The 24,646-nt window shown below is 40.2% G+C and overlaps 1 protein-coding gene and 1 long non-coding RNA gene across 6 annotated transcripts in view; one reads left to right on the top strand and one right to left on the bottom strand.

Annotated features, from left to right (window-relative positions):
* CHN2 (chimerin 2) overlaps positions 1 to 24,646 on the top strand; it is a 297,062-nt gene that overhangs the window by 267,391 nt on the left and 5,025 nt on the right. The window contains exons 8-12 of the mRNA XM_041728083.1: positions 11,537 to 11,621; positions 15,358 to 15,531; positions 19,628 to 19,705; positions 22,293 to 22,430; positions 24,065 to 24,170. Of these exons, the coding sequence (XP_041584017.1) occupies positions 11,537 to 11,621; positions 15,358 to 15,531; positions 19,628 to 19,705; positions 22,293 to 22,430; positions 24,065 to 24,170 (581 nt within the window). The remainder of the gene's footprint in view (positions 1 to 11,536; positions 11,622 to 15,357; positions 15,532 to 19,627; positions 19,706 to 22,292; positions 22,431 to 24,064; positions 24,171 to 24,646) is intronic.
* LOC121474914 overlaps positions 11,525 to 24,646 on the bottom strand; it is a 38,281-nt gene continuing 25,159 nt past the window's right edge. For 4 of the 5 annotated variants that reach the window (XR_005983573.1, XR_005983575.1, XR_005983574.1 and 1 more), the window contains exons 3-5: positions 17,532 to 18,779; positions 12,857 to 12,953; positions 11,525 to 11,791 (exon numbers count right to left, since the gene is read on the bottom strand). This is a non-coding gene — a long non-coding RNA (uncharacterized LOC121474914). The remainder of the gene's footprint in view (positions 11,792 to 12,856; positions 12,954 to 17,531; positions 18,780 to 24,646) is intronic. The other variant, XR_005983576.1, reaches the window with a different exon arrangement.

Raw genomic sequence — 24,646 nt, forward strand, 5'->3', positions numbered from 1 at the left:
AAAGCATGTGTAGCAGACATCGCTTGGCCCTGCCTGAGACTGTCTCCCCACTCGCCACCCCACCGCACAGTTTGACCTCGGTCATGGCTTGTCCCACTTTCGTTTGCTGTGCTCAAGTACTTCCAGGTGCAGGCCCTCATCACAGTCACCAGATTGGGCCAGGGAGGGGGACCATATCAAGGTACACCAGGCCAGTCCTCATTCCGTTTGGCCAGTGGGTCAGGCTGAGCAGTGCTACCCAGTGTCTTACACACGGGGGAAGCGGAGGAGACACGTGCCCCGGCCTACTCTTCTTGTCTCAGCTTCTTGTGCGGTGACTCTCAAAGGTGGCCCAGTCTTGGACATGAGTGAAATGGTTTCCCAACACACCCTCTGATGCCTCCCACTCTCCATGGACCAAGGCTGCACAGTACACCCTATCCCAGGTACGCCATGTGTACAAACATGCTCCTGCGGCAGGTTCCTTCGGTGCATGCCTACCCACCCCATAAGATCCTGGGTTCCAAGACCAGAAGTTCGGGAGGCTGAGCGTGTCCTGGACCTACAGCCAGGACACCTGTCCAGGGTGTGGCAGCACCACCACCACCCGATGTGGGTGATGTGGCCCGTTTCCAAATTCTCTGATGATCATTGCCCTTTTTTTTTTTTTTTAGTTTTTTTTCTTTGAAGATTTTATTCATTGACTCATGAGAGACAAAGAGAAAGAGACAGAGAGGCAGAGACACAGGCAGAGGGAGAAGCAGGCTCCCCACAAGAAGCCCAATGCAGGACCCAATCCCAACCTCAGGATCACACCCCAAGCCGAAGACAGATACTCAACGGCTGAGCCACCCAGGCGCCCCATGCGTTTTGCATTCTTATCAATCCAGTGGTCATTTGCTTTGGAACAAGACATTTTTGCTTTCCATATGCAAACCCCTCTCTTTGTCTCATCCTCCTTGGCCTCATAAACATGTGTTAGCCCTTCTTTGTCTCCACTATTTTGCCTGTCTTTCCAACAGCAGAGTCTGGTGGCAGGAGGACAGATTTTTGACAGCAAACCCAAGAGGGACTCCTTGCTTAGGCCACACACCAGGGAAATGGCGTGGTGACGCTGGTCCTCAAATATCAATCATGTACTGATGAGTCTGATCAAGTGTATAGCTGTTATTAATTTTATCTTTTGTTTCATGCCAAAGGACATATAATTCAAAGGGGCTATTCTAAATGACTAAATGGCTGATTCTAGCATTTTAAGTCCAGAGAAATACTCCTTTTGTGTTTTGTGGGAAGAAAAATAAAAGCTCCAAAGATTACTATACATATTAGTTGGGTATTTTTCAAAGTTCTAAGAAGAGGAAACTATTTAGACAAGCATTTATTTTTTTATTCAGCAAATATGGACTGAGGGCCAGTTATGTGCCAGGCACTACTAGGTACAAAACAGACAGTTGGTGACATAAGAATATGAGCTCTTCTTCTAATGGGCAGTTTTTAACCAGAATGGTTTTGCTCCTCTTTGGGCATCAGGCAGCGTCTAGAGACATTTCTGATCCTTACAACTGGGCTGTACTAATGGGGTATCATATAGAGGCAAGAGATCCTGCTAAATATCCTACAGTGCCCAGCACAGGACCCATCACAAATAGTTGTGCCCAGCCCGAGCATCAGTAACGCTGGGGTTGAGGAGACATGCACTAGACAATGGAGGAGCACTAGAAGTTTTTAGGAGGGTGGGCAGGGAAGTGTCAGAGGAATTTTGGCACTGATACCCTCATAAACCTGAAAGGAAGTTAGTTAGTGCAAGAATGTATCACTTTAGGCAGTAGGGAGGATTCCCAAAAAGTTTTGTGGTAGTGTTTTAGACATTAGATCCTATTTTAAAGATAGGAGAACAGCTGCTGAATAGACAAATCTGGGAGTGAGTGGGGCCTTGGTGGAGAAACCCAGCTCTCTGGCAACATCTGCTGAGCAGGCCTCTCAGGGCAACCCAGTCTCCTGTCACAGACTGAGCAATTCCCCTCGGCTGTTTCCCTTACATCTGAAAAGTTTCACTTTAAGGTCAGTATTTCATCTGATCCTGCAAGAGGGAAAAGTCCAAAGTTTAACCTAATTTCTCATGAGTTCAATGTCACATGATTATGGGAAAAGCAGTAAAGGACAGGAAAGACCCTTGGCTGAGCTCCGGAGGCCAACTGGAGCTGACCCTCCGGGTGACCACAGACAAGCTGCCGGCCCTCCAGCCCTCCGGGTAACTAGGGCAATGACACCCAAAACCCAATGACTTGTAGTTGGAAGTGACTTTAGCCACCTCTGGTTTCCTCTTTTGTGCATGTAAAGGAGCTAAGACAAAACTGCCTTGGACCCAGAGTCCTGATTTTTACATCAAAGTAAAAGAATAAAGTGAAAAATGACCAACTGAGGTGATAGGGTTTTAGTTTATACCAGCAACTGGCTGTCTATCAGGGTTACTTTTGCCCTGCCCCCACCCCCAGGGTATTGGCAAAGTCTAGAGGCATTTATGGTTGTTCTAGCTGAGGGGTGCTCCTGGCATCTAGTGGGTAGAGGCCACGGGTGCTGCTAAACATCGTCCAACGACAAAGATTTATCCAGCCCAAAATGTTCATAGTGCCAAGGTTCAGAAATCTCACTGACAAAGAAAAGCAAAATTTCTCAACTGTAGCACATCACAAATAGCACTTTCTTTTACTTACAGTCTAGAACCTGGTTTGAGCTGATTACACACTTGGATGGTGTCTACACTGACCCATCAAAACATGCTTGTTATGAAACCATCAGGGAATACCGCCTTCCAGATTCAGCAGATGTGAGACAAATAACATCCTGCTCATTTAGAGTCAAGTCAGAGGATACTCGCTAAACGCCTGAGATTTTTCTTCACAACTCTGGCTCTTGTTTTCACTAAGTGGCCATTCCTGGGCTATTTGTCAAACATACCTTATCTCCTGTAATATCATCTTTTTCTGTTTGGTGTGGTTTTGGAATTCCAGGCAGACCATGCCCAGTATAATGGTCTTGGACAGACATTCTTCCTGTCTGGGGTATTTTCTTCCTGTCTAGGGTATTTTAGTTACTGCCGTAAAGTTTGCAAAATGTTCTTTTTTTTTTTTTTTTTCTGAAAAGATATTCTTGAAAATCCGTAAACTTCACAGAATGGAAAAAGCTGATCAGTGATTTTTCAAGATATGGGGTATTTCATCGGGAGAGTCGCCATCATAACTCAACCCCAAATAAAATGCGTTCAGAGAGTGACCTCAGCTTTACATGGAGCCTACTGTTTAGAGATTGTCCTTGTGGACTCTAAAGAAAATTGAACAATATATCAGCCATGAAAATAAACAGTGGCCCATCACAAAGAGGAAGTTAGGCAGTGGGCCTAAAATAATGTTTAACTAACTTTACGTTCCCCTCGGTCCCCATTTTTTTTTATTTCTGTGGGAATGTGCATTTGTGGGGACACAGAAGTTATTGGCTATTCAAAAAATATCTGCGTTTGGCTGGAGAAATGAGATAGAAGGCAGTAGGGCTATCTCGATGAGAAATGATGTTGGGAAATATGGGCAGGGCTAATAAGCATTAAATGCAATTTTGATATGCATAATTATTTTAAAAACTATTGACAAAAAGTGAAATTTTAGAAAATCTATGGCTGGAATTTCCTGGATTTTTCCTGAAGCATTCAAGAGCCTAATTTCTATTTTGTCTACATCAAGTAAACATTATAGCTAGTCTCCAAATTTCTAAATATTGTTATTTTCATTTTTACCCCAAAGTATGGAGATATTTCCCATGCAATTTCTTATCCACTGGTGATGTTCCAGAAAAAAATTCGTCACTCCTTTTTTGCATGACCAGCAAGGAAAGAATGCCTTTCAAAAACCAAACCCACCCTCACTGGCCTCTGGCCATGCCATTTTCTCTTCTTGTAATGTCCTCCTTAAGTCATCTGCCACCCCAGTCAACACTACTTCCCCACCAAACTCCATCTTTCCCAATCTGGTGAACTCCTATCCATCCTCAAAAACCCAGTTCAATTATCATTTTCCCCAGACTTCTCAGAAAGAATGTATTATAATCTCCACTAGACTGCCATAGGATAATTATTTAGGTTGCCTGTTGATTCTTATCGATGAGATCCTTGAGTGCAGGGAGGTCTGTGCTCCCCTGATTTAACTTTGTATATCCAAAGACTAGTACAGTGCCAGGTTCAAAGTAGGCAATCAGCAGGTAAGGTATGGAATAAATGAGTGAATAGTGAGTGGGTAGATAGGTGGATGAAATAAGAAATAATTCATCTCACCGACATCCATTTCCCACTGATTTGTAATGCCGCTTCTGAGATAAACCAATTCTCCACATATGTATGACTTAGTCCCTGACTTTTCTGCTCTTTACCACTGGTCTGTCCATCCTGCAGTGTTTTACTTTTTTGTAACTATAGAAGTCTCGATATATGGTCAGATGTGTTTTCCTATATTCTCCTCCTCATTCAAAATTATCATGGCTAGTCTTTTGGCTTTATTCTTCCATGTGAAAAATAGGGCCATCTTGTCAGGTGTTGTGAAAAGCACCGTAGAGATTTTGGCTGAGATTGTATTGGATTTATAGATTTATTTGGAGGATAATTGACATATTTATGATATTGAGCATTGCTATACATGAATATAGAATATTTCTCTTCTTATATTGTCCTTACTGTGTTGATTTTCTAATTATTTTAGATTTTGTTTAAATGGAGTCTAATTTAAAAAAAAATGGAGTCTAATTTTATTGTCAGTAAAATGAGTTATTGCTCATGAATAGTAATACTGATTTCTTCATATTGCACTTATATATAATAAGCAAATTTGATGCCCTCTTCCTTCTTTCAATTATATATTTGTCTTGTTTTATTATGCTGGCTAAACTTTGCAGGGTAATGCTCAAGAGAAGCATTCATAGACAGCCTTATCTTTTTGCTGACTTTAAAGGAAATTATTCTAATGATTCCTCTTTAAATGTGATGACTATTATGTGTGTATCAGAGATACCTCTAATCAATTATTTTTAGAAGAGTTCCCTCTATCCCTAGTATGCTAAGTACTATTGTTATGAATAGATGTTGAATTTTATTAACTGTGGTATTCTAATTTTTGAAATGATTAGGTGGTTTCTTTCTCTCTTGTTATTGTGGTGAAGTCTAGTGATATGTCATCTACCTTAAATTCCTGAAATAAGCCCCCCTTGGTAATGAGATTTTAAAATAATACTGCTACATTCAGTAGGATCTCTCTCCCTCTCTCTCTCTCTTTTAGGATTTTTACATTTATGGTCATAATTGAAATTGACCTATAATCTTACTTTCATGCTCTTGTATAGTTTTTGAGTCAAGATTGTATTCATAAAGTGAGTTCTGGACCTTTTTTTCTTTTTTTTTTTTTCTCTCCAGTCTGGAATAATCTATATTGGTTAGAGATGATTCGTTTGTTAAGGATTGATAAAATTAAAATCATTTGGGGCCTTTAAATATTTGAGGGTAGAAGTTTTACTATAGATGTAATTACTTAATGGATGTAATTGAATTTAGGTTTTCTATATTATCTGGGGTCATTTTTTATAACTGATATTCTTTTTTTAAAAAAAAAGATTTTATTTATTTATTTATGAGAGACACAGAGAGAGAAAGAGGCAAAGACATAAGCAGAGGGAGAAGCAGGATCCCTGCAGGGAACCCAGTGTGGCCCTCAATCCCAGTATCACGGGACTCCAGTATCACACCCTGAGCCAAAGGCAGATGCCCAACCACTGAGCCACCCAGGCGTCCCTATAACTGATATACTTTAAGAAAATTATCCATGTCATAAAACTTATAATTTTGTTAGTATTAAGCTAGTATTCTCAAGATTTATATTTCATATCTTCACTGTGTTTGCATTAAGTTCTCTTTATCACTTGTGTTTTTCTTCTTGATCATTCTTGCCTAAGGTTTGCCTATTTTAGAAATCTTTTAAAATCATCTTACTTTTAAAATTCTTTTTATCTTTTCTTCCCATCTCATCATATTTGGCAGTAATCTTTATTATTTTTTGTCTCACTTTGTTATTTTTCTAGCTTCCTAAATAGTATACTTAGTTTGCTAATGTTCAACCTTTAAAAAAAATTTCAACCTTATTTTTTAACATATGCACTTAAAGTTTCTGTACCCCATAAGGAGTGTTTTATTTGTCTTTCAATTTCAAATATTTTGTCATTTCTATTAAGATACTCTTTGCTGAATTTTAGAATTATTTTAAGTTTCCAAATACACTTGGGTTTGGCTGGGCTACTATTGGTCTTTAATTTTATTGAATTGTAGTCTGAACAGTCCATCTCTATCATATTGATTCCTTCTATATGTTGAGGCTTGGTTAGTAGTCAGTTTGCATAAACATTTCATGCATTGTTTTAAAAGAGTACATATTCTATGAATTGTTGGGTATGAGGTCCCTTTTACAGCCAGTATATTAACTTTATCTATTTGATCTATTAATTTCTGTGAACAGATGTTAAAAATCATTATGATTATGGATTTGTCAGTCTCTCCTTATAATTCTTTCCATTTTTGCTTTATATTTTTTGAGACCATGTGCATAACAGGTTAGGATTATTATACTTTTACAGTAAAATTAAATCTCTAATTATTATATAAATACCATCTTTATCACTAATAAAGGAAGTATATTTTTTATCAGGATATTTATTTGGAGTTTCTGTGGGCTAGCATTTGCCACACATGTTTTTTCTATTCCTTCACTTTCAACATTTCTATTATATTATGTATTGAGTGTGTTTCTTGCAAAGATTTTTTGAATATCTGAAAATTTCTGTCTTTTATGTGATATTAGAGCCATTGATATGTATTATGATTAGAAATGTATAAGGAGGGGCGCCTGTGTGACTTAGTTAAATGTCTGCCTTCTGCTCAGGTTATGATCTCGGGGTCTGGGATCAACTCCCATGTCAGGTTTCCTGCTCTGCAGGGATCCTGCTTCTCCCTTTGCCTCTCTCTCTCTGTCTCTCATGAATAAATAAATAAAATATTTTAAAAAGAGAGAGAGATGTATAAGGACTTTTCTTCTTTTTTCCCCCTGTACTTATTGTGCTTTTTTTATGGCTTTGTGTTCTTCCTTCTTGCTCTTTATTGGCACCATAAAATCTTTATTTCTTTTCCCTTATGCATTTTATACATTCCATCCTACTCTTTCTGCATATACTCAAAATTGTAATACATGTGTAATTAACTTGAAATCTTCCTCAATTAGCAGCTTTACTTACATACTCCAAATTATGAGAACCATAGAATGCTTTAACATTTTTAAGCCTCTCCAGTCTTTCATGCCATTTTTTCAGTTTGTTTTTAAGTCCCCTGAAATTAGTCACCTTGTTATTATTTCATGCAGACAGAGCTTGATTAGATCGACCCTTATTGCCAATTTCTTGTTCACCATGGCTTCTTTAATCCTGTTCTTTTCCACAGGTTCAGTATGCTTCCCTCAGACATACATGTTTTATTCTGTTTCTCAGAATGAGGATCTATGAATGAATACTCATGACATTTGTCTGGAAAATATCTTTACTTCATCCTTCATCCTCACTCTTGAGTGGTAATTAGCTGGGTATAAAAGTTAGGTTTGTAGTAATTTTCTCTGAACACTTTGCAGAAGTTTTTCCATAACCTACTAGCTTCTTTTTGCTGAAGAGAACTGTTTTCATCATAATTGCTGTCCTTTTGCAAAAATAACCTGTTAGGGTTTTGTTTTGTTTTGATTTTGGTTTGGGGTTTTGTTTTTTGTTTGTTTGTTTTTTTCAGACTTTGCTTGCCCTTTAGTATTCTACAGTTTCTATATAATCTATATAGGTTATTTTTAAATTTATTATGTTTCAGTCTCATTTAGCTTTACTGAATCTGAAGATGTGCTTTTACTAATTCTAGAAAGATCTCAACTGTTTCTCCTTTTGAATATTGCTTCCATATATGACCTAAACCCTGCATCTCTCAGCTTTTCAAGATCATCACCCCTTCACTTCCCTCTCTTCTTCATTTCCAGTCTCTCATATATATTGCATCAATTCCATCCACAAGTGAACATGCCCTAATGTCTCCCATCTTTTATTAAAAAAAAAAATCCTCCCTTGACTCCATATCTCCCTGAGGCCATTTCATTGCTCTGCTGGACATCATAGGCAAACTTCTTAAAAAATTTGCCTCCACATTTCTCCACTTCCATACGTCCCGTTTATTCTTCATGTCACTAAAGTATGAATTTTGCCCTCACCAATCCAGAGAAACTGCTCTTGCAAAGGTTAGTAACAACTTCATGTGTCTGAATCACTGTTCAGTCCTCATTTATCTTGGCCCTCTTCCCAGAATTGAACATGGTTGACTACTGCTTCCCTAAAATACTCTTCACCTTTTTCCTTCCAAAGCATTTGACTCTCTTGCTTCCTAGTGTTGGAGCACAGAGGACTTGGTTTGAGCTCTATTTTCTTCATTTTCTACTCTCTATCCCTAAGAATTTTTATCCATTTACACAATTTTAAGTACCATATTTGTCAGGGGTGGCCAGATATATGCCTCCAGCCCTCACTCTTCCTCTAGCTATTAAATTATGTGTGAATTCCTGCTCTCAACACATTTAACTTTAAACTGTCAAGAGCTGAAGCCTTGAATTTACCCCCAAAAGTGTCTTCCTTATCTTAGCAAATGATATCCCCATCCACCTGATTTCTAACGCTAAAATCTAGAAGTCATTCTTCATTCTTTTTCTCTCAGAGAATCATATTTACTCTATTATAAAGTCTAATGAAGTCTGTCTTAAAAATATGCCTCAAATCCATCCACTTCCCATCTCCATCTCCAGCAGCCTGATTTTGGCCTCTATCATTTCTCAACCGGAAACTACTATCCAGTTCCTGAATCCCTGTCACTATGAATACTCTCCCATCCATTTTCAACATGGTGGTCAGAACATCTTTAAAAAAAAATTATCTTCCTACTTAAAGTCCTTCAAGAGCTTCTTATTGGACTTAGATTAAAAGAAAATCTATACTCATTAATAAAACCTTCAAGGCCCTTTCCTTCTTTCAACCTCAGCCAGATTCTCTCCTCTCCCTCTAGCATTCTGGCCACTCTGGATTTCCCATTCCTTAGTCACACCAAGCTCTTGGTTCTACAGGGCCCCCATAGATTCCTTCTGCCTGGAATATTCTCTAACTCTGCCCCTACCAGACTGGCTCTTCCCCTGCTTCAAGAAGCATGAGATCACCTTCCAAGAGAAGCTTTTCTGACAACTGTGGATAACATAGGGCCACTCTTGTGTCTCTAGTAACAACTTTTTCTTAGCCCTTTCCACACATTGTTTCCCTCTCTTTCAGAGTTGTATGATCTTATTTTATTTTATTGGTCTTACAATTTCAACAGTATCTTAATAGTCAGTTTTGTTGCCATAATTAACCAGCCCCATCCCTTTAGAGGCTTCCTAGTAAAACAATATTAAGAAACCTTTGAGGGGATCCCTGGGTGGCTCAGTGGTTTAGCGCCTGCCTTTGGCCCAGGGCATGATCCTGGAGTCCTAGGATCAAGTCCCACATCGGGCTCCCTGCATGGAGCCTGCTTCTCCTTCTGTCTGTGTCTCTGCCGCCCCCCCTCTCTCTCACTGTGTCTCTCATGAATAAATAAATAAAATCTTTTTTTTTTTTAAAAAGAAACCTTTGATTGCTAAATTTAGAAAGTGTTCAACTGCCAATAGAACCCCTTACTGAGGGATTCTTCTAGGACCACGTTTAATCTGAGGGGGCCTCTAAATGAACCATGGTATCTTGGCTCTGCAAGTGCAAGCACTCGCTGGGATAGATTCTCTGCATTCCTACAAGAAGGCTTTGTCATATCTTAGTGCCATTTCCTTACAGCACAATTAGCCAATTTTAGTAAAAACAATTCTGAGAGGGTTTTTTTTTTTTCCATTGTTTTTTCAAAGCAGAAATAGTATACTGGACAGTTTGCATGTGACAAACTAAAATACCAAAACTTAGTTTTGCTGCAGAGAAACCATGGTTATAAGTTGTTTCTTTTGATTTTTTTTAACTTGCTTACTCTCTCTGCTTTTACAAATCTTTAAGTTCCAGAAGGAGGGAACCAGGTCTGTTTTGTTTGCCACTTTATGTATATAATTAGTGGCATACATAAATAAAGATCTCAAATTGATTCTTTTTTTTAAGTAAAACTCTGATGAGCATCTTCCCAAATTGCATCTGTAGTTGTCATCCTCCTATTTTTTTGTGTTAAGTAAAAGTAACATACTGAATTACTGAACTCTACCTCTGAAACAAATAATAATACACTGTATGTTAATTGAATTTAAATTTTAAAAAAATAAAAATCTTTTAAAAGTAGCATACTGGCCTCCCAGTCTGTGAAAAAGATAATTATTGTCTGTATTTCTTTTATTTGTTAATGGAGGCTTAAAACTTTGAAAGTCCTTAGCAATGGCTCATAATGTTTCAATTTTGTAAAAATTCAGAACATTTACACATGGGTTTGTATGTTTCCAAGTAGACTGCCTTGGTGGTTTTTGGCTTAACATGGCCACATTTACTTTCAAGGAATCTCCTAGTCTGTGTCTTGAAGCTCGCTGGTGCTAGAGATATGTATTTTTGTTTAGTTTTGCTTTTATTTTAATTCGTGACTTAATACATGGTCTTGTCACAAGAGGACCTGTATCTGAATAATTAGAGATAAAACCAGCCTTACTTCATAATACTCAAAATATTTAGCTGGCTAGGACACCGACCAGTGAGACTTGCACCTGGGCCAATCAGAAGGGACTTGTTGGTTACACACCTATTGGCCACACCTACAGGCCACACCTGGTGTGCTGAATCCAGACCCTGTCTCTGGGGAAGGAAATTCAATAGACCTTACTGGTGGCTTTCATTTTAGCTAACTCCCTCGTTTTTTTAATGCCTGGTTTTTGGTTTTAGGTTTGGTTTCATTTGTTCTTTTTTGGAAGTGATTCAAAGCCTTGGAACCTTCTAATTTTCCCATAATCATATCTTATTTATACCTGTCTGGATCTTCTACACAGGGAGCAACTTTGGTCAAAAGGATACAGTAATTGAGTTCTGCCTTCCAGAACTTGCTGAGTTAAACGCAGGTTATGGTGACCGGCCTGGGCTATCTTGGGTTTGTCCACACAGTGCTTTGTTTGGGGTGGTGAGAGTCTCATTCCTTAGCTGATGGCATGGCCCTATAATCTTACTGTTGCTCCACATTCCTTTCTGATTCTGGCCTGAGGCATGGTGGATCGGTGGAGGATTTTCAGAGATCAAAGGATATCTCTGTTTTCTCAGGTCTGTTTGTAACTCCACCTCACTGGAAAAAAAAAAAAAAAGGCCCAGTGAGGGATCTCACTCCCACTGAAGTCCTTGTTTCTTGATGTCATCTATGTGTTTCATGTCCAATCCCACCTTCCTTCAAATAAATGAATTTTCTGACATTTTTCTTCTATTTGAATCACAGGTCCACACATTCCGAGGCCCACACTGGTGTGAATACTGTGCCAACTTCATGTGGGGGCTCATTGCCCAAGGGGTTCGGTGCTCAGGTAGACACAGAACTTTCTTCATCCTTTTCTATTTATATCAAGTGACATAATGTTGAGCTGGAGATCATTTCTCCAGAGGTGGGAAACAGATCCAGATTAGTTCAAAAGTCTGGCTTTCTGGAAGGTTCAAGTCATCTCTGTGCTTAATGGAGAACTGTTCTAGGTGTCTGCTGAAACAAAAAGGGAATATCATGTTTATGCAAGAAAAGAAAAACATCCAAGGAAGTACATTTCCTTATGAACCTTCCTGCCACCCAAAATAGGCAGCAGTCCTTAAAAGAAAAATAAATCAATTCCAATGGAATGGCAAAGATAGAAAAACCACATTTCTTTCCCATCCCTACTTTATTACAAAAGGCAAGACATGAAAACTGAAATACTGGCGAACCTTTGCCACACACCAGGCATTGAGTTGAGCACTTTCTATTTATCATGCCATTTAGCCTCACCAACAGACCTTAAAGAGATACAATTATTCTCCCCACTGAACAGATGAAGAAATTGAGGCTTAAAGGTAGTTGTTAATTGCTCTTGGCCACATAGTAAGTGGTGGAAAATTGATTCAGCTCCAGAACCCATGCTCAGAATTTCTCTGCTATCAGATTAGCTGTGCAACTAAAGACCTTGATTGGATATCACATATTTTCAAAGCATTTTGAAACCCTGGGTGTTTTTCCACCTAGAACTGGGCACACACACCCAGTGTTAACGGCACATAACACATCTTATTAAAATACAGCTAACAAAAGAGCAAAGAATTGCCAAACTAGTGTGTAACTAGTGTGGCTTCCTAATTCATCTCACCACACTTTTTCTGGCAAGCAGTCCTGGCCAGGAGCAAGAATAGCCTCCTGTGCTATACTGATTGGGTTTCCACCAACACCATGATTGATTTCTTCCTTGCTAGGGTATGATTTTTTTTAAAAAATTCTTACAGAGCATTTAAAATAAAATAAGCTAATGATACTACGTTAAGATAATCTATTTTACCATACTGCCCATTTGGGTTCAAAGGACTGTGAGACCTTAAATCCTTTCTCTGCTCAGAAGAAGCCACCTTAGCTTCTACTGTGTAGATACAACCGGTAGTGGTACCTGGAGGTTCAAGTATTGGTTGTGTATGTGGTTTACCGCTACCTGCCCCCATTACAGATGAGACAAGCAGCAAACAGGCTCAGAGACAGCCTCTCTAGGAATGTTCCAGATACCCCAATGAACACAAAAGACTTACTCACCTGGGAGTTACAAAGCACCTCACAGCTCAACCACTGATTAAAATGGTAGACCATCTGAATCACCCAGTGGTAATTAATTCAGGCTGTCCAGATATACCTACCAGAAATATCATTGCGGATATTAACCAAATTGAGCAGCAAATTGGTCCAAAGACAATATTATGAGAACAAAACTCTAGAATTTGGATTAGCTGTGAATAGCAACCTTCTCTGGGATAAAAAGGGTTTGTTTTTTCTGTTTGTTTTTTTTTTAATTAAACATATTCTGAGGTTATAATGTTAATATTCTCTAGTGGCCACTGTTTGGCCTCACAATTTCCTCTGAGCAGCAGGAAAATCAAAACCTGATCATTGTTTTCCATATTTTAAGTATTTTTTAAAATGAACTAGACTTTATTTATAGCATACGGAGTTATAGTAGTTTGCAAATACTGAATATTTTTATATATTGTAAAACACATTAATTTTGACAAAATGTCATTATTCAACTCTAACAAAAAATGCTGCTGCTTTAGATCTTAAAATGGAGTTTATATGGAAATTAAAAATAGAATCATCACATAATCCAGCAATTCCACTTCTGAGTCTCTATCCAAAAGAACTGAAAGCAGGCACTCAAACAGGTATTTGTCCACCTGTGTTTATAACAGCACTATTCACAGTAGCCAAAAGGTAGAAGCAACCCAAGTATCCATCAATAGATAAAACAAAATGTGCTATGTCAATACCACGGGGTATCATCCAGCCTTAAAAAGGAAGGAAATCCTGTCATATCTTGTAATACTAACGAACCTTAAGGACATCCTGCTAAGCAAAATAAGCCAGTCACAAAAGGGCAAATGCTAATGACTCCACTTATATGATTTTCACTTTCCAGTAATCAAATTCATAGAAATGGAAAGTAGAATGTGGTTGCCAGGGGAAGGAGGGTCTGGAGAGTTACTGTTTAACGAGTAGAGTTTCAGTTTTGGAAGCTGATGGTTCTGGAGATGGATGGTGGTGACAGTTGCACACAGCGTGAAGGTACTTAATGCCTCTTGAACTGTACACCCCAAAATGGTTAAAATGGTGAAATTCATGTTAGGTATATTTTATCACAACTTTAAAAATTTGTCTTCAATGACACTTATCAGAACTTAATAAAACTTACTAAGGAAATAACAAGAATAGCTGGCCAGGTATCCTTATATTTTCTCACAAATTTGCTTTTTTTTTTTTAATTTAACTCTTAGCAGGTAATGTTCACTGCACTTCAGAGTTTACACAGATTAATTCAGTTGATCCTTATAATAATCCTAGCAGTAGATGCTAATATCATCCCTATTTTATAAAAGAGAATCCAAACAAGAAAACAAACCAGTTCTATTTGGTTCACTTTGCCCAAATTTACATATACAAATAGATCTATCAAAATACCGTTGAAGTTTACTTGAGCTGTGTTGAATTTCTCATGTTGATAAAACCAAGATGATTTAGAACTGGTTTTTCCTTTGAAAGGAGGGTGGACAGAACTCAGCCTAAAAATTACATGAAAACCATGTAATGATTTTGCAAAAAAATTTTTTGATGATTTTATGAAAGTTTAGATTTTCTCAAATCCTTGGTATGGATGCTTAAGTGCTTTTTTGTTAAATAGCTGATGACAATATTCATTATTATATGTATGTAATATATCAACTTTGAACAACTTCAGCATTAAATTTTTATTTTCCAGACTGTAGACTGTGTCTTGTCATTATTAGAGAAATTCTGTCAGTGGACACCAACTGCTAAGAAGGTTTTTAATGGGTTCATTGAACTTAAAAGTACCTTTTTAGCTTTGATTCTTGATATGAGCTTTATATATAATTACTCTAATCATCATGTTATGTGGCATTGTTCTGAATTGTAAACTCTCAGGTACTCCCACTGGTGTCTAGTTAGACATTATTTCCACTCACAGGTGTCAAAATAAGGCAAGTAGAAAGAAAAATGGCCAAACCAAACTGCCCAACAAAGGGAAGGTACTAGAAACTATGGGCAACTCTCCAGGAAATAGGAGGGAGATGCCAATGGTCGTGGGTCCCTCAGACCAAAGATTAAAGATTCCTACAGAGAGAGTTATCATGTCTTCCACAAAAGGAAAATCTAAGACTTCAGGAAAACAACCTAGCAGAAGTCCTAAGTACCCAAATATGTGGACCCAAAGTTTCCAGTCTGAAAAGAGGGGAAAAAAACATACAGGTAACCTAGCTGATTACCAAAACGATCTCAGTGAAATGTTCTATTATTTTTTCTATTATTATGGTCCAGCAACAGAAAAAGCTGAGAAAAATGGAATTATTTAAGTTTTCTGAGTAAAGATAGATCTCATGGAGAGTATCACCTCTACATGGGATAGGTGTTCCAGAAAGATACAGCAAACCCTTGGGTGTTTTCAGTTTTATTTTTGGTAACCTATCATTTGTGTTGGGCTTTGACCAAAGGGCCGGGCAAGGCTAATGTGGCTTCTTTGTTTACAGACTGTGGATTGAATGTACACAAACAGTGTTCCAAGCACGTTCCCAACGACTGTCAACCTGATCTCAAGAGGATTAAGAAGGTGTACTGTTGTGACCTCACAACACTTGTGAAGGCTCACAATACTCAGAGACCCATGGTGGTAGACATATGCATACGGGAAATTGAAGCAAGAGGTTTGGAAAAGACTCTATACTTATAGTGATTTTGTTTTCACTGTTTGTTTTTACTGTTGTCAAGGAGACTTTTTTATAATTGTTAAATTGACTCTCTCTCCGCTATCGATGTTGGGGAGACATTCTGACCCAGCGTACACACACACACACACATGCATACACACAGAAATAAGCTAAATCTAGCCATTACATCAGTTTCTGTTTTGTACCTAAACCTTGCATGTAGGTATTCAACCCATGTTTGCTAAGCATTTATTATGTGCTACACATTGAGAATATAAAAGTCACAGTTCTCACCTTCCAGAAATTCATATTGTAATATGCAGAATCAGAGGGGTCAGTAAATAAATGTTATGGGTGTGTGTATCCAAAATACCATGGAGTCATAGAGGAAGACATTTCAGTGTTATTTGAGGACAATTCAGGAATGGTTTATGGCAGAAGTAAGATTTGAATTGAGTCTTAAAAAGTCATCCCACTAAATAAGGAGATAAACTGTTGATCAACACATTTTATACCATAGAGAAATTCACTGCCAGTGTTGGTTCTGTTTATTTCAAAGAAGAGAGTTAAAAGAGTAAAAAGATCTATGCAATGAAAAATAAAGAAGCCATTGGGGAAGGGCACCTGGGTGGCTCAGTCAGTTAGACATCTGACTTGATTTCAGCTTGGGAGGTGATCTCGTGGTCTGGGGATCAAGCCCCACAGCAGGTTCCACTCAGCAGGGAGTCTTCTTAAGCTTCTCTCTCTCACTCTCCCTCTTTCCTTCCCCTCCACGTGCTCTCTCTTTTTTTAAAAGATCTATTTATTCGTTTGAGAGAGGGAGAGAGAGCAAACAAGCAGGTAGAGGGGTAGGGGGAGAGAAAGAATCCTGAGGCAGACCCCATGCTGACCACGGAGCCTGATGCAGGGCTTGACCCTAGGATCCCAAGTCCTTGACCTGAGCCGAAATCAAGAGTTGGCAGCTCAACCAACTGAGCCACCCAGGCGCCCCAATAAATAAATATTTTAAAAAAGAAGAAGGCACAGAAAATAGAAACATTTCAATGAAAAGGTTCTCTATAGTATGCTTGAGTCACCCTTCCTTTATCTATGTTTTGTTTGGCTACACCTCAGTATCAAAATGTTCAGTGATATGGTGGGTCGAGTCTGGTTGGGGAGAACTTGGATTGCTGGATATAACTTGGATAATTGGACCATGTATAAAGCCCAGAGGCTTTAACCATTTTTGCCATGTGGGTACTCTGCTATAGTTGGTATCCATTATTGTGTCCAAACTGGTGTAATGTATTCTACAGATATTTATGCATTGGCTAACTACTACATTCTTTCCAAAAGAAGACAAAAGAGGACATTATAAGCTTGTTATCCCAAGCCTTTTAGAGACAGGAAAAATCCCTTTTCCATGCAGGATGAAAACCAGAGCTATTCTGTCCCCTTCAGATTTGCTCATTTAATCTCAGATTGTAAGAAGTGCCTGCTGCCTTTTGACCGCTGTGCCTGTCAGAGCTTAGTGGGTGCTTTGGGATCTGGTGAAGGTATGGCTGCAGGGGCTGGGCTGAGTAAGAGTTGAGACGGGGTGCCCTGACCCTGGGTGAGATGCTGGGAGGAGTATCCCTGGCTCCTATTATTGAGAGGGCTCTGCAATTGGGGGTCAGGTGATCAGCCTCCCTGGAGCCTCAACTCAGGACCTCAGCTTCTCTGGAGAAGCTGGGATCATCTCATAATGATCCTCATCAGAGGCGACTGATAGATAACTAAGGCAGAGTTACCACCGTGTCTGACATCTGATGTGTCCGTGGGGAGCACGGCATGAAGCATGCCTGGAACAAGAGCTAGAATGGCACTGATCAGGAATTTATGCCAGGGGACTGAAAGCAAGGGGATTGGAGCTGCAGGCATTAGCATACTGTGCATGTGAGCAGAATCAGAGAATGGGCTGGAAGAAATTCACATGACTCCCATCCCCAGCCTCATTGCCACCCCTGCCAAAGTCTTACCTCACTTCCATCCATGGCAAATTCCTTATTGTTCTGCAAATGCTCTTTCATGGCCATTTGTTTCTGCATGATGTGGCAGGACAAAAAGATCACGGACGTGGAGTTAGATTCCCAGCCCTGTCTCACACTCACTGTGGCATGACCTTGGCCAAGTTACCTGCCCCATTTGAATATGTTTTCTCACCCATAAAGTGAATGGAATCAGTCATAAGCTGACTGTGAGAGTTGAAATGAGTTGATCCATATAAATGACCTAGCACAGGGCCTAGCATAGAGGACTCAAACTATGTTCTTCCTTTTGCCTTTTCTTGGAATGGCCACCTATCCTAACGCCACCTCCAAATGTGTCTGTCTACCACCTTACTTCACCCATGTGTCTCAGTGCTATCACAGAGACCCCAAACCTTAGTGTCTATAACAAGATAGAAATTTGTTTCTCTCTCCAGTAACAATCCAGACACTGGGAGCAGTCTAGGGCTAGGTGAGCAGCACCCCAGGGGCAGGAGCCCAGGCCCCGCAACTTGTTGCTGCCATCCTCGTGAGCTGCTTTCATCTGCATGGTCCCAAGTGGTTACCACCTTCTCCTCTGCATTCCAACCAAGGGCAGAAAGGCATGCTCTTTCTCTCCAAGTCCACAGTCATGGCGCTATATACATCACTTCTGCTCTCTTTCCATTAGCCAGAATTTGCTGGCCATGGCCACGGATATTGTTCTACTAATCGAAGGTTCCATTGCAGCTGAGGAAGAGGAGAGTTGATACTACAAGGAGAGCTGGAAGCCTCTGCTACTCTGGCAAACTCTAGTCCATCTTTCATGACTCCTTGAAAGATTAGCTCTTCTGTAAGACCTTCCCCACAGACTCTTCCACCCACAAACAGTCAAGGGTTAGTGTTCACAGTACTGTGCTCCCATGTGCCACGGCATCCTCACCCATGTGCCACGGCATCCTCACCCATGTTGCATGCATGCATTACATGTACTGAGGCACGCTTACATGTACTGCCAACTAGAAGAGGATGACTACAGGTCTTCTCTTGTGGGCCAGCCAGTTGATCAGTATTGGCAGCCTGGGCAACTGTACTGAGTCGAGTTCTGAGAGTGAGTGGGGCTCAGTGGGAGATGGAGCCAAGGTCAGGGAAGGTCTCTTATAGTCCCAGGAGGAAGAGCAGCAGGGTTGATGCTGTGCAGTTGTTCTCTGATGCAGACCCTTATAGATGGCAGATAGCATACCCCTGATCCATGTTGCCCTAATGAAGAACAGAAAAGTGTGTTGTTAAGAGCTTGACAAGTGTATACAGCACCAGCTCTATCAGCTATTTGTTTGCTTGTTCTTGTTGTATCTGGAATTTGATAGTACCTGGCTTCTGACCTGCTAGGTCTGAAATCTGGCCCTCTATCCCTTCTGAGGCTTTTGGGACCTGGCTAGGCCTTAGGACATATCTTAATAAATTAATAAGATCTAGGAGCAGAAACAACATTTCTGTCTCAGCCTAAGTATACAGTGGTCAGGTTTCCAGAATCATCACTACAATTTTATTTTTCTCTATCTGTATGATCATTTATTTGAAGGTATAATAATTAAATCAATCGTATTGAGTTAAACATTGAACATATTATCATAAATATAATTAAACATAAACATAAAAGGCTATAAAATTTAGATTGTTTCAATAAAATCAAGATAGTATGCAAGCATCCACGTATGTATGTGTTCCTAGCACGGCCCTGCATGCACATGGGATAAGATGATGCTGGGGAGGAAGCAGGTTGATGCCTGGAGCAGTGAAATCTAATCCAGCAGCCTGATGAATGAGGAAGCAGGAGACCATGGTTGATGAGAATCTTAAACAGGCATCTAGTTTGCGAAGCCAGGCAGGAAGAAGACCAGAGCCCTGAGGTCCCTACTGCACCACAAGCACATCCAGACAGACTTGCCTGGAAACTGAGATGGACAAGTCCACTTCTGACATGATTGTGTACAATATACAAGAGCCCTGACTCTCATTTGCTCATTTCCTGATACTGTACAATGTAAATATGGAATTAGAGTCATTTGTAGATGTTTCAGAGAACTAAAGTCTCTTTTTATCAACAGGATTGAAGTCAGAAGGCCTTTACAGAGTCTCTGGGTTCACTGAACACATCGAAGATGTCAAGATGGCATTTGACAGAGGTGGGCTTGTGCTTTTCTGAATGCTGGGTAACCTATCCTTAGCACCCTTTCTCTTGGAACCAGACTTTATTCATAGTGCAGATGGGTTTCAGAGCTACTGAGAGCTATTCCTCAGGAAGCCAAGGAATAATGCTTTACAAATCACATGGTTCTCTGCATTTCTGGGGGAAGTGTCTCCTTAAAAGTTTTAGACCAGGGACCAGATGGAAATGTGAGTTTAAAATATGGGATGCCTGGGTGGCTCAGCGGTTAAGTGCCTGCCTTTGGCCCAGGAAGTGATCCCGTGGTCTCAGGATTGAGTCCTGCATTGGGCTACCTGCATGGAGCCTGCTTGTCCCCTCTGCTTGTGTCTCTGCCATTCTCTCTCTCTCTCTCTCTGTCTTTCATGTATAAATAAATTTTTAAAAATCTTTTAAAAATCATATTAAAATACTTTTTGAATGGGCAGCCAGCATTTGGTGCCCTTATGATTCTTGATTTGGCGGCCAAACATTTATGGTCAGTCCACGTGGCAGCAGAGTGTCCTTACACCCCCAACCATGGATCTCTGTGACTCATTTCCTTCTCCCAAAACTCCAAATAAAACAGCATAGGATGGCAGTATGCCCAGCACTGAAATAAGGGAAGCCAGTGGAAGTTTAGAAGGTAACACCTTTTGTTATTTATGACTGAGACAGATGCTCTCTAAGCCATACTATCTCTTAGGTCAAAGAACTTGGGAGCTCATTAAAAATACAGATTGCCAGGGGACTCATTCCGAAAGCTGAGCTCAAGAATCTGTATTTCCTTATTAGTTAATTTTTATTCAATTTATTTTTTTAAAAAAACAGTTCACCCATTTCTCCCACCCCTCACAGCTTGCCTCCTGCAACCACCAATCTGTTCTTTGTATGTATGAGCTTGATTTTGTTTTGTTTTGTTTTAGATTCCGTGTATAAGAGAGCTCATACAGTATTTGTCTTTCTCTGTCTGACTTCTTTCATTTAGCATAATTCCCTCAAAGTCCATCCATGTTGTCACAAAAGGCAAGATTTCTCTTTTTCTTATGGCTGAATAGTATTCCATCATTTATACACCACATCTTTTCTATATTCATCCATCAGTGGACAATTAGATTGCTTCCATATCTTGGCTTTTGTGAATAATGCTGCAGTGAACATGGGGGTGCATATATCTTTCCAAATTAGTGTTTCTATTCTATATTTCTACTGAATAGTCCAAATAATTTTAGTAAAGCCAATCAAGGGATATAACCCCTAGCCTACTAGTTAGAACTTTCACTCTGTAGAACAGTAGACAGGTCTCTGATGATCTGGCCACCCTATCTTTTCAGGCTCATGGCCAGTTTCTCTGCCCTGTATACTTTATGCCCCAGCTTTACTGAAATACACCTCACCTGTTTTCATGAACAACTACCTTGGCTCACTTTGGACTGTCCATCTAGAATGTGTTCACATCCCTAGCAAACACTTACCTATTGATCAGGTGTCCACTCAAGTCTTTCCTCTTTTCTGAATCCTCCCTGAGCACCTCAAGCTGACCTAAGAGTCCTGTTGCCCTCCTCTGTCCACTTCCAGCCCCTATGTTTTCACATGTCTCCAGCCTAGCAAGCTTCCCGTTTCCTTGTAACCGTGGAGTTGCATGCCTGACTCCTAGACAGACTAGAGCCATTTGAAGGGAATATATCTTTTCTTCTCTGATTCATCAGAGCTTAACAGTGCCTGGCACACGGTCCAGTCTCAATAGATATTTGTTAAATATGTAAATAATGGGATCGGATAACCCATCTACCGCACTCACTGTTTTCTGTACACCATTTTTTTTATCCTTAGAACCAAATTTGCTAAGACATTTGTACTTTATTTCAATTCTCTATGTCAAAGAAAATGCTAACCATCTCAATATGATTGAAACTATCGTATCCAAAAAATTTAGTCTGTGACAGTTAAGTTGGACTGATTTTTACTAATGGTAAAACAAAAAGTCAAAGAATGTCTTCAGAATGACTGCAAACATGGTTAGGATATAAAGTTACCCATACCTGAGAGAAGGTCAGAGTTTCCCAGATTAAAGCCTTAGGGACAGAAGAGAAAGAACCAAGATAAAAGTAAAACGTCAGCGAGCCTGCAAGAGACGAGAGAAACTGAAGACATTGGCAGTTATGTTGTGTATGTGATCTTCAAATCCAAATCCAAAGAATACTGGTACAGCTATATAAAAGCTTGATTTTTTTTATTATTATTTCACATTAGATTTATTCTCTTATGAACGTTTCTGTCTCAAACATAAAACTTACTATGCTAAGTTTCTGCCCAGCAAATTACCAGAGGCTGAGCCCCCAAAGAACTATAAGAAGTCGATTTCACACCCTTTTTGGCTTCGCTTACCCTCGGACCCAAAATCACTCTCCCCAAACTTCTTTTTGTTACTTCCCACACGCCGGTGTTATTAGAAGCGAGAGGAGTCAGTTGGGACTTGTCCGGGCACATTGCATTCACTGTAGGATCTTTTTTTCTTTCTTCCTGGGCATGCTTTCACTTGGCGAAATAGGTCCTAATTAGGAATTGGATCATTGATTGTTTTTCAGATGGTGAAAAGGCAGATATATCTGCCAACATCTACCCAGACATAAACATCATCACTGGAGCCCTTAAACTATACTTCAGAGACTTACCCATTCCTGTTATCACCTATGACACCTATCCCAAATTTATTGAGGCAGCAAGTAAGTACTGAGAACTAATTTTTCATTTGTACCAAACTGTTAAGTATAATGCTTTTAACTTCAAGAAAATTAAAACTCAGAACTGTTTCATTCATTCCATGGGCACTGGCTTTGCCAAGCAAGGGCACAATGGTACAGCTAAGTGAAAATCAGTCAGAGTCCACCGGCTGAGTTGAGCCAGTACCAAGCCGACTCCACTCGGCCAAAGCTGGGCACTGGGCAGTTCTCTCTCCACTTCGTCCCTTCCATGCTGGGAACTGGCACAGTCGGGGATACTCAGTTATTTCTCAAAGCAAAAATGTTTCTATAGTAAAAAAAAAAAAAAAAAAATCAGATATTCTTCAATGAGGACCAAATAGATTGGCTACTTTCATCCATTAAGCACGCTCATTGGTAATCGATTAAAGTTATACCCCAAGATTTGCCCACCGATGTTCAAAACTGGTATTACTGTGTCAAGTACTATCCAGGACCTCTCAATTATATCCTCCAGATTAAGCTTCTCATCTACCTAGGGGGCAAATATCGTAATCCCATTTCACAGGGCAGGAAAGCTAGTCTCGGAGAGCTGAGCTCATAGGGCCGGGGACAGAACATCATCATTGCTGGTCTTCTTTCAGACCATGGTCGCTCATTCAGTATTTGGCACTTGGGTTGACTGCTGTCAGGAGAAAGGACCATATTGGGATGGGAGGTAAGGGGTCAGAGGGTGGGAAGTGGTGTTGCACTTTGCCTAGGAACATGGGAAGGAAAGGGAGAGTCAGATGCTAGAATGCATGACACAGAAATCAAACACACTTTGAGGAATGTTTTATGAAAAATATCATTGAAGGTAAATATAATAAGATGCCTGATGAGGATAAATGTGGGCCAGATGGGATTAGTGCAAGATGCACTCTCCTGATGAGGTATGGCCCCACTTCCTGGTAAGAGCATTCTTTCCTGGGTCCTGGTGGTCCTAGGTGAAGAAGGTTCTGGCAGCTGGGTCTCCTGTGCCCCAGGAAGAACAGCAGGAGAACTTTCTTTGAATGGCTGCCAATACCTATCAGAGACCTAAAAAGCAGAAACATGCATGTGAATATGCTTAGTATCTACTTCCTAACCTGGACTGTTAGCGGGGTTCAGCACTTTGGTGAGAAGTGCCATTAACACAAGCTGAGTTGGTAGGCTCATGGGCCAGAGCCCTTGTGTTGTAGAGTGTATTCAGTTACGGAGCCTTCCAGTCACACAACTTCCAGAGAATGCTACCAAGTGTGATCTAGTTTAAAGCTCGTGATAGTGAGATCTCTAGCAAGTCCAGCATTCAGAAGATGGGCAAAGCAGTTTGTGCCACTGGTAAACATCTACAGGGCTGCAGATTCCTGGTGGTGGGGGGGGCGACAAGGACTATGCCCACCCTCCCATCATCCACCCAGCGGACGTTCAATACATGTGTGGTTTCCAACCCCAATCATTTCTGGAATAAGGCAAGACACAAATGGATGGACTAGTTTAAACGAAATGTTACCCAAAATTGCATGAATTTATTAAGACTTCCCCTCCATCTGTAACCAGAACAAACCAATTTTCTTGTTACTTCACTGAAAACTTGAATGTGGCAGCACTGTATCAACTCCTTATGTGTATTCCTACAGAAATCTCCAACGCAGATGAGAGGCTGGAAGCCGTCCATGACGTGCTGATGCTGCTGCCCCCTGCCCACTATGAGACCCTCCGATACCTGATGATCCACCTCAAGAAGTAAGCTCATACCTCCTTGACACGTCTTCTGTCAACCGCGCCTGCCTGGGACAGTGACTGTGTTAGGAAGAGTTCACAACCCTCCTCCCCCACCTGCTGAGGACAGACTCTCCTTTAGAGTGAACTATGCTGCCTTTGCGAGGCCTGCCCCATTCATAACTGCTAGAACACTTGCTCTGTGCCTGCAGATGCACCACACAACTTTACATGTGTTGTGTCTGTGAGGTGGGTATTGTTAGGGGCCCCATGTGACAGATGAGATTGCTGACATTTAAGGAAATAAAATAACTGATGGGAAAAGAGGTAAAGTGAAGCCAGGATTGAAGTCCAGGCAGTCCAATCGAGAGCCCATGGTCTGCCTTAACCATTCGTCTACGCTGCCTCCATATCTGCATCTGCCTCCCATACAAGCCCCATATTCTGTGTTCTGGTCTTCCTCTTTCAGCTCATTCTAGTTCCAGACTCCTGAACCTGCC

The sequence above is a fragment of the Vulpes lagopus genome, chromosome 13, assembly GCF_018345385.1.
Source record: "Vulpes lagopus strain Blue_001 chromosome 13, ASM1834538v1, whole genome shotgun sequence".
Taxonomy (NCBI): domain Eukaryota; kingdom Metazoa; phylum Chordata; class Mammalia; order Carnivora; family Canidae; genus Vulpes; species Vulpes lagopus.